The following is a 17,406-nucleotide window of genomic DNA, read 5'->3' as shown; positions in this document are numbered from 1 at the left end:
AGCTTAACATTTTCATTAGATTCATACAAGGCACTACTAAAAAGGAAAAAGGTCGTAACAATAAAACACACATTTTGAAAAAAAATCACATTGAAGATTAAATTATCCAACTATTTATCCAATTAGGATTATCTTGCATGAAACAGGAAATAAAATAAATGTGATCAAACAATATAAATAGCCTCTTTTTTTAATCTTTCTTACAAGATAGTTATGAATTTAGCTTTTTCCATGAACTTGATACAGCTTCATAGCAAGCTGAAAACATAAATATCACATATGAAGCTTTTGTTTCTGCAGTTTTAGAAGCCTGTCCTTTTGTATGCTTCACATAGATAAACTCTAAGCAATATACCTATACTATCAGAAAAAATGTGACTATATTTATATCTACATCGTTTTCTGTGTGAATAGCTAAGCTTCCCATCTGCTGTCTCTGAAGGGTAGATTTATTTCTTTTTTCTTGTTCTTTTCAGTGTGTCTCAGGCACTGTTTTGCCATTACTGTATCACTGTCTTGGAAGCGACCTGTTAAGTCCTTTAAATCTTATTCCAGAAAATATTAATTGCACACACTGAGAGTGAGATTCATTCATTTAACTTTCTTTACATAACTAAAACTTAGCAGTCGCATGACTAAGCAGTTGTAAGGTGCAATTTATCTCATCAACTTTTGCCATCTACTTTAGGATAAGATGGATCACCCCTACAACTGCCTCTGTTGAGTCTAAGGTGACTCAGATGCAAATGTCTACATTTGTTTCAATGAACTTCACAGTGAGGATTTAATCTAGATCAGGGACCTGTTATTACAAAACTAGCCATCCAACATGAAATGCTGAACCTTTGTTAATAATTCCCTTAATTTGCTAACTGATGTTCAGATCATAACAACCAATTTGTTGCCATTTTTAGCAAATTTACTATCACAGCTAAAAGCTAGGGAAGCAGATATGGAGAAACTGTATTCTTGGGTAAGAGACAAACATTACACTGTAGCTATAAAATTCAAAATATTTTTTCCCATGAAAACTAAAATTATAGAAAAAAGCTTAGTGACCTGATTATTACTAAATTATATGTTTCTAGTGTTCTGTGTGTTCCCAAAGCAATGTTTTCTGAAAGCATTCCTTTAGCTTGAAATATGATGTGCTCAACATAGCACATTTGTCCTTACGGCTGTATGATTATACCTTTGCAAGCACCTAGACAGCACTTTTCATCCACAGATCTCAAACAAATTTACAGAAGTAGATATATGTCACTGACAAGCATTTGTCTTATGTCCCATGATGTCAAAGTTGTGTACGCAGTCTTGTCTTTAAAAGAACTGCTGTGTATCATACAATAAACACTGACACACTGCAAAGAACCCTTCTGTTCTTAAGTTAATGTTTATCTTATTTTCATTTTTGCAAGTGAGCACTTTTAGAAAGGAAACACATTCATCCACCTAGGAATATACACATTCAGTCTATGCTAAGAGAAAAATATATATTAATAATAGTATGAAAGTTTAAAGAATCAGTGTTTAATCTGTTAAACAATAGAAAAATTCTTATGAACTAGTGATACTGTCATTGAACTGGAGAGAGTTTAAGAACAAGCTTGCTCTGGCTTTTTCACCCTATGATTTGGAATCTGCTCACAGTACTGCCAGCTTAACCAAAAAGGATTAACTCTCATATCCAACTGAGAACACAGATAATTCTCAGTAATTGGTAAAAAATGAAGATGAATGGGGCTGAGAGATAAGGAGCAATTAGCTCATCAGCAGTTACAGCTGTGCACTCAATCCGGATCCATCTCTTGAGTCTCGGCCCCTTTTAAAGAACCCAAGCAGAATAAGCACAGGACACCCCCTCCCAAAAAATTGCCATACCTGCCCATCATTCCTCTGTCTTCCATTTTATTGCCATGCTATACAAAGACACCTGTCATAGCATTCTGTGTAAATTACTACTTCTCCCAGGACCTGTATCTACAGCCAATCTTCTTTTAAACCTAAAAAAAACCCAAACCAAAACCCAGAAACCAAATGACTACTGTAGACACTCTTAAGTTCCCTGTCAATCGTTTCATTATAGCAGCATCATCTGTTTGAAAATATAAGCAATTCCCTCATCTAATTATAGGGAGGATTTGAGGTTCATTAACATTGCCAAGGCAGAGAATCAGATGTGCAACTGCAGAGCTGTGCTCAGTGGCCTGCATTCTCTGTTTCCTTTTATTTGCTTTTTCAAGGTCTCAAAGACTTTTTCCTGAAACCATAAAAGTAATTCTTTCCTTCAAAACAGACACGTGTGTTTAGAAAAAGGAAATTACTGCATTTTGTACTGTTCTATTATTGGGCAAGGTCAATGGAGAAAAATAATTTCACCTAAATCATTTTATCTCTGATTCTGGATGAAAAAAAATAATAGTATACAAGCAATCCTTACTTTTGAACAACACATCACAGGAAGCCTTGTGTTTGTCTCATAATTTTAAATATTGCAAGGTAGTGCATATGAAGAGGAAACCTAACATGCCAAGAAAACCTCTTAATTTTCAACACATTTTGAGGTTGTTTATGGATTAACATGCTAGCCAAGTGTAAAATGTTGCTTTGTATTTCCTAACTGTGTTTAGAAACTGAGAACACCAAAGTCTTCTTGATTGCTTCACTTCCTTACAGAAATAATAGCAAATTTTTTTGTGTATGAATGTAGTTTAAACAATGACATTTTCTTGGGACATCTGTTTTGAGATCACATTTTTAATAGATATGAACTCATTTCCTACTAAGCAAGTAATTTACTATTGTTGATAGTTGTTTACAAGTTTTATGAGTCATATTTTAGCAAGTGGCAAAGGTCTTAACAAATCCTTTGAGTATTCCCTAAAGTATATGCATAGTGTTTTCATTATGTAAAATGTTCACGAAGGAAAAGTATAAGAACGGTTCTTCACTTCCTACCAAGTCATAGATAGCAAAGCCTAGCTCACAAAAATAGCTTTAAAGGTATTATTTTCAAAGGCTTCTATCTTTTGCTGCATCAGGTTAATGAAGTATGATAGCAGGGCAGTAAGTACTTAAACAGCAAGGAAACAATTTAGCTGCTTTACCTATGCATTGCTTCAGAGCATCAGATGGTGAACATAAAACTGATCCTAATACCATGCTAAGGCACCAATATGACAAAGAGTAGAACCTCTTTAAAGTTTGACCTTGTCGCTCTCTTTCCTTTAATTCTGCAATTACTAAAAAAAAAAAAACAAAATAAAACGAAACCACAACAACCAAACCACCCAGTACACAGCATAATCCTTCTTTTTTGTTTGCTGCCCTACAGAATTCATTTTTTAAACAAAACTCTAATAATTTATCTACCCTGCATGTTGTATGTAGAATTGCCACTAAAAAGAACCCAGAACATTTTTCCTTCTTATCTGTAATGTAGCTCATATCAGCCAAGCTGTCACAAGACAGTACTTGATATAAACAAGAGATTGCAAAGACATCTCAGTAATCAATATTAGGATGGCTACAGTATGGAAGCCCCAACCACTGCATATCATTTGTCTCAGCATCTATTTCTATGACCAAATGAAGCATTAATTCAAATCATAAATCTGTGGTGATTTAAATCTGGGAATGAGCACCTGCCTGCTTTAATGATTTATTTTGTACATTTCAGTAAGCAGGAGATTTGTCCATATGAACTGACAGGTCACCTTCAGATGCCAGTAGCAGACTGTTTATCACCATGCAGACGAGCATCTCATCTTAGCAAGTAAATATTAAACTAAAAGAATCCAATTGATTGTGGATGGGGGAGAAAGGCGTTGCAGTCATATATTTTACTCAGTGTGCTAATACCTCACTTTGATTCCTCTGTAATTTCTTTTTTTTTTCTTTTTTTTCCCCACTTCTAAAATGATAATTCTGGTGGGAGGATGAAGCTCAAGGTTACCAGCAAAACTGAGGTGTATAAAAAATTACTTATTAGTATCGTTGGCTTCCTTTAACTCCCTTCACACACTAACCCTTTGTCCATTTCTTCAAAGGACAAGTTAACAAATTTCTGTTGTGCTCTGTATAATTATACAATGTTTGTCTATAAAAATTACTTCTGTAATTCACATTAAGCACTTGATTAAAACCCAAAACAAGGTAATTCAGCAGTAAATCTGACAATTCAACTCAAGAGCCCTTGTTTTATTTATCTGCTTTTACATAGGCATTGAAGCAGTCAAAGAACACAGCAGGATAGATCCATCCACACCACAATGTGCTGCATATGGGCTAAGATGTATCAGTTCAGCTTTTAGCCTGGTTGCATCATTTGTTTGCTCCTTTTCAGTTTGGTCAGGCACATAACATAATTTAAAACATAAACCAAAATCAGGTTATTTCCCTTTCTTTTATTCTTTCCTCCCATCAACATTCAGTAATGTAATATTTCATATTCCTGCCTAACAAGCCATTATTTAAAACATTAATGGTGTATGGACTTGATAATATTTATTTGAAAAGACATAAATAAACATCTAAAAAATGCAGAAGAAAAAGAGCATACACCCACGACAAAGCAACACCTTTGAAATATGAGTTCTTGTCAAGATAATACACTATGCTAATTTTCAAAAATGCAGCTAATACACAGACTTGACTCTTCATGAACCTAATAATAGCCTGGCATTAGTAGCAGTAGGAATCACTTCTATGATTCCATATCCATAACCAACACTGAACACTAGATAGGGCTCACTGTAATAGAAACAAGTCAAAACAAAGTACTTTTGAGAAATCCTCCATAAGAAGGGCGTAGCTCAAGGCCAGATAAACAGACAAGCAAACTAGTGCCAGAACCATTCCTCATTGGATGGAGACAACTGGAAAGCTATTCACTCTACTCAGAAGAGCCATTTTTTTCTGAACAAAATTAACTCAATTCTTCATTCAGTTAAATCGAGAAATTAACTGAAGCTAGCAAGTAAGTTAAGGGGCTGAGAGGAAATTTTGACAATGACAATAAATAATCTTGCTTCACTAACTTTGCCCTACTCAAGTAGCTAGAATGGATTTTCTTAAACAGGGAAAATGATTAAGCTGTATAAGAGCATATTAGTTATCCAAATTATGCCTCAAACAATGATTTCAAAAGAGACTTTTTTTCTCTTTTATTCAAAGGAAGTTCAGGTATTCCCTTCATCCACTCTCCTACAAATATTCTGTGTGGTTTAGATGTTGATTACCTTTTAACTTTTCCATTTCCTTGGATTCACATGTGTTTTGTCCCTACAAATGCCAAGAAGAATAACAGTTCCATAAACCAATATTTGACCATTTGATTTCCCATAACACATTCATCTAAGTCTGAAAAACTAAACTACCTTCCAGTTCTAGTACACACTCTTCATCTTCCCAGTTTACATTTACACTTTTCACTCTCATTCCTTCCCTTTTCTCCCAGTATGCTGGGGAGCACTTGGTCCTTCCACTTCATTTGTACCTGTCTCATTCTCCCAGATTCCTAGACACCTGCTCTCTGCTTTCTCTTGTCTCCTCTCCAAGAAGCCAATCTTTCCACTAATATTTGAGTGACTGCACTTGTTGCTACCTGAGTACTCAATTTTAAGACTATTTTCTGCACTATCACAGAGGCATTTTCTAAACTTTCATTTAAAAGGAAAACAAAACCAATCATGCCATTTCCTTATGTGGCCATGCATACATATTGCTGCTATTTACAATAGCCTGTGCCTTGGTGAACCTGTTCTTTAAACAGCAATTGATATTATTTCTAAATAATACCCTACCAATGTCTACTGAACTGTACAGAAACACAGTTCACAAACACATTTATGTTAAGGCTAGAATATAACACTCTAAGAATCATTTCAAAAGTACTTAGGAGATGAAAAACTAAAAGTAAAAAAAAAATCTAGACAAAGGCCAAAAGAAAAACAAAAAAGCCTATCTGAAGCCATTTTATTCCAGTGTACACCAATCTTGTCTGCAGTCTTCTCAATGTACCTCTCTGTCATTGAATTTCTGTTGTTAATACTGTCTCAACATGATAAAAGAAGCCAATACAATGAAATGGCATAACAAAACATTTTACAGCAGACACACACAGATGATTAAAGATTTAATCAGCAACAACAAAAAGTTATTCTGGCTTTGAAGTATGTTTTACCAAAACAAATTGTCCAGACAATAAAAAATAAAGTATACTGAAACAATTCTTTTTTGAAAAAGAACAAGAGTTGCTGATGGCTGCTTAAGAAATGGAAAAAATGTGTTAACTACATTTTAAGAATGTGTTTATTAAAATAAAATATGATAGGAGCTGTGGAGCATGGCAAAATTTATTGTGTATGTATGTTTTCCTTTTGTCACAGGGTACATGAAAGTATGAAATATTTTGCTTTCAAGCTTGTGTTCTGAATTACCTAAAGTCGATACCCAACACACTGAGAAGGAGACATTGTTAAATTTCACTTTGACACCATCATCTGTCACTTCACCTGTACTTTGAAAAATGAACTCTAAGCAATCAAACCACTTTCTTTCATGGAAAATATTAACTGAAGTCTGCAAAAGTAGCCTGCAAAGAAAAGAATGTTTTTGTAATAGTAACAACAATGCTGAATGCTGGTGTAAAGGTCAGATACAAAATAAAACCAAAGCCATTAAGAAAACAAATATGCAACTTTTTACACCAAATCAAGGCCTTCAGAAGGTATCTCAGAAAGACAAGCATTTTAATAAAATATCTGAGTATTATGGACATATAGTAATGCTATGTCTGAAACTTACCAACACTTGAATTCAGATCTCCATTCTCAGAGTCTGCTCCGTGCTGGTTATTATTCGCATGATAGTTGGACATGGCTTCCAATTTAATTTTTTTCACTTTCATTGCTTCTGCTATAGCAGCATTGGTAGCAGCTGCTGCTGCTGCAGCTGCTGCTGTCAGACCTGCAAAGAAGTATGAAAAAAATTAATATATATTATTCTATGATTTTCTATTTATAGGGACTGTTATTCTTCCTTCATGCTTGTTATGTAAGGAACAGAGAACACTATAGAGCATTATTCTTCTTGCTGGGTTTGAAACTATCCATTTTTTTTGAGTAAAATATTACACATCATATTTAGGTAATTACTGCTATACATCCATCTAAACCTTAACTTGGTATCCAGTAACTGCAATCAAACAATTATAGCTACCCACAGCTACAAATACATGCAGTCAAAAATCCAATTTAGCTTCCAAATGGTGTCCTGAGTGTCTGACTATAAACGGGTGGACTTGTATGTAACTGTATTTAGAGAAAAAACCTTTAAATCTCAACTATTTCACATGCTAAAAAAAAAAAAAACAAAACACAACCCCCCCCTAAAAAACAGGTATAATTTCTAAGTAACATATGATAGAACTCAGACATTTTCATTTCATACATAACAATAAGAAGATGTAGTCATTTAAGAAGTAATTTTAGAACAAAGGTTAATAATGCAGAGCATTGGCAAAATACTTATTTTTTGTTTGTTTTGTTGGGTTTTTTTCCCTCAAACTTGAAGGCATTAGGGTATTTATCAATGAGAAGAGGAATTATTAAACTTTTTTAATCCCAATCCTAAAGCCATCTGCAGGCAACCCAAGTGCTCTTCCTACCCAACCAAATTTCTGCCAAGCAGCCATTTACAAGCATGTTATACAAAAGAGGGAAAATTTCTCTCTGTCAAGAGCAGTTTGAGAAATGGTCCAGTAATGCCCTCAAAACTCAAAATAAGATCCAGCCTTTAATCAAAGTCACAAGCATAAGTTTTTGCCCTCTTTCCTGAGGCAGAGTAATTCTGTGGTTCTCAAAAACTGCTGCTACTCACTCAGATCCCTTTGCCCCAGCCTCAGTGGTGTAAGAGAGAAGTCAATGACAAAACTTTACAAGAGGTGCTTCATCCACACAATTGATGCAGGGGGCAGAGATGGAAATGAAAGAGAATTAAATTTAAGAAATAAAAGAGAAGGCATTAAAGCAGGTAAGTTTTATGCAATAAAGCAATCTCAGCCTTCAGCCTGTGATGCCACAGTCCCTCAGACATTTTGAATCAAGACTCTTGACCTGACCATGGAGAAGGCTTGAAAAACCCAGTGTGATTAGTTTAAAGGTGTATCCTTGTCTGATTTTCAGCTACTCTGAGAGGTGCGAAATGTCTTATGAAACTCAAGAGGAATTAACCCCACAATTCTAGTGGACCAAGGCTGCTGTCTAATACAGGAGGAGTGCAATTTACCAGGAAACACCAAATAAGCAAATAATCCCAGACTGCCGAGGTCGTATTGCTACCACCATTACTTCCCAGGGCCTCTTGTTGTCTCCTTTGACTCCTCACATGGAAAACAAGTTCATTCATGTTTTTTGGCTAGTGATGGGGAGGGACAGAAAGCAAATTCCAGTGTGGAGAAGCCAGAAGGTGAATAGACAACAGGAAATTTATGAGGTAGCAAAAGAAAAGCCTTTGAATACACTGTAGCTTGACTAAAGGTTGTGTTCCCTTAATTCCTTTTATGACCACATAAAGATTAACAAACAGTTTGGGCCTCCTGACCCTCCTCACAGGGTGACTTCTAACACCTCCAAGTGTAATAAGAATTACCATGTAAGTGATAATTACATTTATTTTAGTACATTACATTTATTTAGAAAACTGCTATTTCGGGGAAAAGAAGATATATCAAAAGCCAAAAGTCAAATGAGAAGGTGCATAAATACAAGGGTTTACTTTTATTTTAGCTTCTCCTATTAATACAAATTGTGCATGTTCTGATCTCAAAAAGGTATTGACAATAACATGGATTGGTTCCAATGATATTTTTACCTTAGAGGAAGGATATGAAGCTATACATTACACAAATTTGGTTACAATCCCTAAATTTGGCCACAGAAAAAGGGATGGTGTACCTCCGAACTCTGGTTTGCATCCTGTGTTCATTAAACAACACAATAACATACACTTCCTTTTTTAATATATGTATACATCACTGACAAGCTAAAACTAGTATCTTTAAAGAACAATCCTTTGGAAGAATATTCCAGTGCATTACATCCAATGAATACAACAGCAGGTCTCAAACTTTAGGTTGTGACTACACTTCTAGTCTAGATGTTTTAATGTGCTTCCAAGTATTGAGGTAAATTACATATTAAACAGATGCTAGGTGAAGGACTTGTGAGCCCATCTCTAATTATTATGTTTCACAAGGATAATGACCTAGATGCAAAACACCTAAAATATAAACTCTTTTTTGCTACAAAACTTGCAAAGAAAAGTATGTTTTGGTGCTTCTCAACAAAACAGACCATAATGCTGCACTTTGGATAGGGACTGAGAAATTAAAATACAAATTGCTTAGTTCTGTTGTGTGATTTTCGCAAGATAAAGCTTGTCGTAATAAATGATAATTCAAAAAAGCAGAAATTAAACTACTAATTTCATGCCTTCTCTCATAGAGCTGCAAAAGTGATTGAAACGATTACTTTGCTATACAGCAATTAAACTAAACCATAGGAATCTGAAATGCAGGTCTCATATAAGCACCGGTGTAAGTAAGGGGAGAAATATGAGTTAGGAATAATCCTCAGAATTCTACCTTAATGCTGTTCCTCACAGCGATTACAACCTACAGCAGTTTCTCCTTTACTGCCACTTTTTCCTATCACCTGAGTGTCACAATATAGCAAAGCAAGTGGCAAGGAAGGTCCCAGCCCAGTTATCACAACCACTTGCTTTATAATCACTGGCGCACTGTGGTATACTGAGGTGTGGTACCAGACAAAACTTGAGCACAGAGCTCATCTTACCTTTCTTATCTCCCTAGCATAGACAGCCTATATACTACATATACCATAACCTGAAGTTAATATGCTACTATGTATCTATATGCATATTTTAAAATACTAAAGTTCTAGTATGGGTCTATACTCAAATAAATACTTGGGATATTATTTTTTAATTTATAGTTTGAAAAAGCTTTTTGACCTAAACATTACTTAATATCACTTCTTTCTTACAATAAGTAACCAAGGAATTTCCAAGATGCATATTTCTCTACACTAGAAAAACTTTATCTTCAAAAATGAGATAACCAGATGGCAACTAGAAAGGCAAGTGAAATGAAAGAAGTGAGGGTCACACCAAACAATCACATAGGTATTTTTTTATTCTTTACTAATATTTATTTGAAGAGTTAAAATGTATCCAGGCCATAATATTCAATGGATTAAAGTCAATGTTAGCTGTCATTAATATTCTGAAATTGATAAGTTGTTTATGTCTGGCATTCTTCCTGCTGATTATGCAGTGAGACAGGCAGCTTTATAAATATCTCATCACTCCATCGTCACACAAATTTCATCGACAGTGCTCATGCACAGCTATTAGCAATATGAATCTAACCATTACAAGAGGAATGAAAATCGAACATGTGGCATTAATACGCAGTCCTGGTTCCTAACCATCTGATAGGCAGATGGTGTAAAGCGGATTCTCCAGCTGAAATGAAGGGGCACATCATTTAAAACCTTGTTTGCATTCTAACTGATATCAGTGCCATATTGATATACATGATACATCATGGCAGTATTTGAACAATCTAGTTTGTTTCAGTCATAAATGTTTACAGCCTTGTTTTTTATCTTTAGAAGCATGTTCTGAGGAGCGTATTTTTAATTTATGAAACCTATTGTTTACTTCTGTTGAACCAGAAGATTAGCAAAGAGCAGGAATATTAAATTACCACAACCACAGCAGTATAACTAAGATGGATGAATAAAGTATGGTTTTTCAATAAAAGATGTTAGTAGAGGAATTAAAAAATTAGCCTAGACATTTTATGCATTAAATACATTTATTCATTTAAACCTTACAGCTTTTTTCCCATGTGACATACTTAGAACTTTAATGCTTTATAAAGCCATTCATTTAAATCTCTTACTGCGTGCAATTAATCTTGTCCAACAATTTAATTCAAAAAGCAAAACATCAGAAAGTAAAGTTTGATTCAACCATCACGCCTCTGAAGTAATCTCCATACTGCTGACAGTTCCTATAGACTCATCAGCAAAAGCCTGTTCAAGGTGTCTTGCAGGAGCTGTATGAATTTGAATTACAGCTCAATTGAACACTCGCCAAGCCTTAGGAGGAACTCGGGAACAAGAACCAGAACACCAAATGAGAGCGCGAAGGATCCTTTCCCTACTAAGACCTCCTCTCTTCAGTCACTAGATTACTTTGGCCTGTTGGGTGTGTTTGTAGCTGTTAATTATGTTAATAAAGTTGCAGCCTGCTGTCTCTGCCAAATATAATCATAAGCTTTATCCTGCCAAGTCCTAGTCTAATTTACACCCGTACGACTCTACTGAAGTCAGAATTTCGTGGGTGAGAATGAGACCAGAAGTATGCCCAGTATGTGTGGTCTCTAATGCTGAAAAATGAGTGAATGAAACAGAAAACAATGACAAAAAAACACAGCATCTTCAGAAAACAATTCTGTTTTAAATGCAAAGCGCCTGAGAGAGCTGTCATATATCATGACAGATTTTCAAAATGTGTATGAATTACTGGTGGGCACTAAATCACATCCAGGGTTTCTGCCTTCCAACAAATACTATTCTCTGCCTGCCTTTAGAGAAAGCTCTTAAAACTCACCATTTTTAAAGTTCATCCTATTTGTGAAGGAAAACAGAAAAGAATCCATGAGTGTAACTTTTTCAGCCTTGAATATGTCTCAAAATACACAATTTTAATTGTATGCCTAAACTTCAACCCAGAAAAAATTGCAAAATTATTTAAGTAATTGATCTTCATTTACTTTTAAATTCCTTCACAGAACTATGCCTAAGAGTAGTAAGAATTCTTGATAGTCATTCCAATAAATAATTAATAATTTGCTTAATACAACTATTATCTTGCTTTACATACATATATCATACATACATACATACAACATCCCATAAACTAAAAGTATTTTCACAACCTCTTTCTTTAGGACTTCGACATTTTCAAGCAACCTTACCTTTGTCATCACAATACAGGCAAAAAAAACCAAAGTATGACTGTCAGCAGTGTGTTATATTTAGTGTCATTTATTTTCTGGAAAGTTCATTCCGCAGAAACACTTTAATGTATGGGAGAAGGTCCAAATCTCATCCAAATTCTGAAAGAACTCCTTTTATTATTTCAAACTAATGCTTAACTCTTTTTCTTATAGTTTATTTCAATGGTACTGACTTGAAAATAATTCATGTCTTGACTTAATTCCAGATTTCGTACTGAGGTTCTTGCTTTGGCAAAATTCTTACTAAAATCTGAAAAACTCTGTCTGAGAAAGAAAGGCAGGGTTACCTCCTAGGCCTTGACCCTGATCACTGTAGGTTATTGCACTGGTTTCAGGGGTTTCAGCAGTTCAGGTACAAGTTTTTGGTAGCTTATTACACTGCTGCCCAGTTATTTCAAATGAAACAGGATCCTAACCTTAGTCTCTGATCTAATGGGTGTTTTATATAGTGTGATACGTAAAACAAGAAGGGGAAAGCAATCTGCAGGAGGACAGAGGTCTGATTACATAGACTGGATTGTACAAAGGACAACTTCAGACTAAAGCATAATGTTCTGCTAAATATACTGAGTCTCACTTCGTAGAATTCTTTATGTATAATGTTGGTCTGGAATCTCAGAGTTATCCAGAAGGCTTATTTCTGTTAAGCTGCCTGGATTGATCCAATACAAGAAGACTGGTATACTCAAAAAATTTCAGTACCTGCTAATTTGAGATAATCAAAAAATTCTTGTCTGGCCCCTCTAGCTGTATTTTCCTGCTGAATTTGAGTAGTTCAGCTAAACTGCTCATCCAGATAATTTTTTTAATATCTTTTAAAGGATTATTATTAATTGTGTCATGTAAAAAGAAAGAGTGAAATAACAAACTGCACTTTAAATACTGTTAAGGAAGGAATACTTAGGAAAAAATCATCCCTAGTTTAGACCGGGGCAACTAAAATGAAACTGCCAATCTCGCACTGAGAGAAAACCAGTGTATGTGAAGCTCAAACCATCTGTTGTTCATCAGTCTAATCAGACCTCTTTCCTGTAACTACTCCTAAATTGCAATATGAATTTTGAGGTCTGGGTATTGCATTTAAGATAAACAAGCAAAAGAGCTAAATTTCTTCAGCACTCTTCAAGCCTAAAAACCTTTTTACTTAAAGTATGCCTCCACAATTAATAACACAGTTGAAGAAATAAAATATTGACCCAGAAAGAAGCAGTGTACTCTTGATTTGTTTTGATAAAAGCAGACAAAACTTCATATTAAGAACATATTTTTTGAATTTGCTCTATAAACAGGTTCAACAGTGCTTTTAAAAAATATGTAAATGTAATTATTTTATCACTAATATTTGCTGTTAATGGAACTGATTGACTTACAATCCATCAAGTTATTCTTTAGTGTCCATTTATTTCTTCATACTGGAGAGTAAAAAGTAAAATCATACAATGCATTTCAAATACCACAAGAAATTACTAACTGTTATAGCTTAATGGGATTTTGTAATATATGAATTTATTATTGGCTTACTGCAGTGGTGACGGAATTAAACAATGTATGCTGCATAACTGCCTGGCTATACCGCAGTTTTCAGCAACAGTTTAAAATCCTACTGGAATGCACACAGCATCAATACAATACAATTAAGAAAGAACATTCTTTCTTAAACAACAGTCATCTTTTCAAAAGCAATAGATTCTCCGTTCTCATTCACTCTGTTGCATTATTCATTTCATGTGCAACCTCATGCTGGACCATAAATTGTTACTTTATCTAATCAAAGGCGACTTAACTCCACAGAAGGTCAAAGGTTTAATTTTGTGAAGTATTATCTTACGCTATGAGTTTAACGGAAAAATAGAAGAAGAAAAACAGCCAAGAAACTGGTAATAAATGAACCTTTATTGCCTCAGGCATAGGCCTAGTTAATAAACTTTCATTGAAGGTTTCTTTCAACTGTTATGGACAATGAGGTAAAAAAAAATCTTAAATTACAGCCATGTGTGACTTTTAAAGCAGGCATTCTTTTCTATCTCAACTTCCCCGGCTTAGGAAAAAGACAAAGGGATTGTCTTCAGTTTCTTAACCAAAAATGTATGCTTCTAAAAAAGTGCAGATCAAGCCTTTTAAAAGCAGAGGTCAGCTTTGAACAATATAGAAAAAAATTCTTTTCCTTAAGTTCAAATCCTGATCCACAATTTCTTTAACCGAATAGCATGATCTTGGAAAAAAAAAAAGTGGGAAGGCAAAATATATATATTAACAATATATTATCCTAACAATGATTCTTGGCTCCTAACAGACTTTCTGTTTTACATTTGCCTTTCTAGACTGCAATAATGTCTCTTGTTTAATAGAATGACTTATTATGGGAACAACTTCCCTGCACTTTTTTGCAAACAGAACTTCTTTTCTTCTTTTTGTGTGTATTATCTCATGTTCTCACAACACTATTCTGCCTATTAGGAGAAACTAAAAGGTTTAACATAATGACAGTTACTGGTGGTTATTGGTGCTCTGTGAATTTTCTTCGTTTCATGTCCTTAGATGTTACTAACTACAATGTCTTTTATTGACACACTTTTCGGGATCAGTTTAAAGAAGTGTATTACAGTTTAAATTATGCAGCCAAAACCAATAAGAAAATCAGTGGTATTTCCTAAAATTTTAGCCTTTAGTTTAATTTATAACTAGATGGACACAATTAAATAATTGTAACAGTGCTACAATTCAAAAATACCGAAAGGACCTGTTCATGCCTGTAACAGCAGTAATGTAGCTAAATACTCATAATCTTTCAACCAGCAGGAGCTTTTGTAGCTTTTTTATAAACCTAATCCACAGCTTGACAAAGATCCTGGGGTAATGGCACACAGTTCTTTGATTAAACTAATATCTAAACACTGCTGAGGCAGTCTGATGGCCCCGTGCAAGTACGTCTCCCCACAACTTCCGAGCTCAGCCGTGCAAACAGAACTGTCAAATTCTTTCCCACAGAACCACTGTAATCCAAAAGTCTAATCATGGGAGTGAAATTTAACTTATTCATCTGTATATGTATTTGTGACATCAAAACAAGTTCAGAATAAAATGAGATTTTAGCTACGGACCACAGCAGTGCAATTTTAGCTTTTATAGCCTTCTAGTGGGGTGGATGTGCTCACAGAGGGACCTGTTCTCTGCACTGGGTCCACACACTGAAGAAACCTCCCACTAATATTTACTCAATTTGTTATCAAAGCCTTTGTGGCCATTATGGCTTTGGTCCTAAAGCAACATTTTTGTCCCAAGAAAACAAGATTAGATTCTCAATTTTAGTGCACAAGAATAGTCAGGCTCCTGTCATCCTCAGGAAGAGAAAACAGCACTAATCCTACTCATGAAAAGAGAAGGCAAGAAATTTGGGGCTTTGGCTGCAAACATTCACCTTCCCTAACTAAGATGAAATATTGTCACAGCTGCTCGTTAGAGCAGTAGATTTTCAGTAAACCTTTAAAATACTAAGTACTATTTCAAGATATTTTCAATTACCTTTCCACAGGATTATTCATTAATTAAGTCTTACTTTAACACAGAAAGTTGGGTAAGAGAGTTTTCATATTTCAAAATATAAAGAATTCACCTGTAAGGGTCAGAAGAGACCTCTCTCCATCTTCATTCCTTTATTCACTAGAAGTGTTGCAACTTCAAGAGCTGCACTATGGCTTTGGGACTTTTTTTTTTTCTTCTTTTTTTTTTCTTTTCTTTTTTAAGTTTTGTCAGATCCATTATGCATTATGCTGTGCCAGAGGCAAGGCATGGGGCTAAATGTACTACTACAGCACAATGATAGCAGAGTACTGTACTGTGATGCAGAACTGTGATACTGTACAAAGTAGGTGTGATAAAGACTTTCAGGTAACACTGTGTGGTCCTTTTTCCCAGATGAAAAGGCAGTCAGTTGTCACAGGCAGCCCTCTCTCATCTATATGTTCTACATGTTGCACAAGGTAACAGAACACTAAATCCTACAGGCAGCATTCTGAGTGCTCACCAAGGTACTAGACAAATGTGCTGTAGTGGCTTCTTCCACTTGAAGACACCGGATCTCTTTCCAATACAAACTATAGCACAACTGTGGCATGACGTGCACTTGTATCTTGTCCCAGCACTCTAAAAAAGCATGAATATTAGGACAAATTTGTTCACTGAAAAAGTGCTAAAGCATCAGAAAAGGCTCCTTAGAGAAGTGGTGCAGTCACCATCCCTAGAAGTGTTCAAAAAATTCGTAGACTCAGCACTTTGCAATATGGTTTAGTAGGCATGGTGGTATTTGGTCAAAGGTTGGACTTGATGACCTTCAATGACATTTCCAATCTTAATGGTTCTATATTTTTTTGAAAGTATGGACAAATTATCACCCCTCTCACACTCACGGTGTTACCACACAGTAACTCTGAATACTTTTGTATATCAGAATTGCCTGCTCTGCAAAAAGTAAACATATGAAGACTGTTAACTATGTTATTGGAGAAAACACACTATTTAGAACATATCCACAATTTTTCACTTGGTTGTAATACTAAAACAATCATGCAGTAGCTTTTCTACAGTTCCTACCACATTGGCATAATTGTAGTCTATATTAAGGAAGACCTGTAGACATTTATAAATTCAATTTACATATGTGATCATAGATATCACTTCCAGAAGGCATATTCTTTGAAGCCAACAGCTGGTTGGTACCACTGACTAACTCATTATGAATAAATATTCAATGGTCACCAGATAAGCAAGAATAAGAGAGTCCCAACATTGTCCTTGGCAGAAACCTAAAAAATCCTCATGATATGCTATATAAAAGAGGCATTATATGTTCATTGCTAACAATACTTTGCAAAAGATAAAGTTTTATGTTACCATGATCCTCTCAACTTGGTAGCATCCGTCAATAGACAAAATATGATGGTAAAAGTTATTTCACAGATTCCCCACTTTGTAGGGAGAACAAGATCATAATTTGCAGCAGATAAATTAATTAATCTTTTCTTCAGCCATTAATGAACAGTGTATCACAATATTTGGATTTTCACAAATCTATCTGTTATTGGAAAACACTTTCCTCCACCTTCTCAACATTCACACAAGTGTGAGACAGGACACATGCTTTCTAATTTCTCATTCCTCTGGCTTATGAACTTTCTTCCGATAATTGCTAAATTCCACGTTTTAGACTTATTTGACATTTAGATTAGCAAAATGGACTGCAAATTTAGCACAGAGTGAATAATAGAAATAACTGCCAAAATTTAGTTAGTATCTGG

At 34.9% G+C, this 17,406-nt stretch overlaps 1 protein-coding gene across 6 annotated transcripts in view; it reads right to left on the bottom strand.

Moving 5' to 3' along the window:
• Nucleotides 1–17,406, bottom strand: part of DACH1 (dachshund family transcription factor 1) — a 363,193-nt gene that overhangs the window by 171,204 nt on the left and 174,583 nt on the right. For all 6 annotated transcript variants that reach the window (XM_071550161.1, XM_071550144.1, XM_071550152.1 and 3 more), the window contains exon 3: nucleotides 6,808–6,969. In XM_071550161.1, the coding sequence (XP_071406262.1) occupies nucleotides 6,808–6,969 (162 nt within the window). The remainder of the gene's footprint in view (nucleotides 1–6,807; nucleotides 6,970–17,406) is intronic.

This window comes from Pithys albifrons, chromosome 1 (genome assembly GCF_047495875.1).
Source record: "Pithys albifrons albifrons isolate INPA30051 chromosome 1, PitAlb_v1, whole genome shotgun sequence".
NCBI lineage: Eukaryota > Metazoa > Chordata > Aves > Passeriformes > Thamnophilidae > Pithys > Pithys albifrons.
Note: the sequence above shows the minus strand (reverse complement) of the source record. Positions and strands in the feature narration are given on the sequence as shown.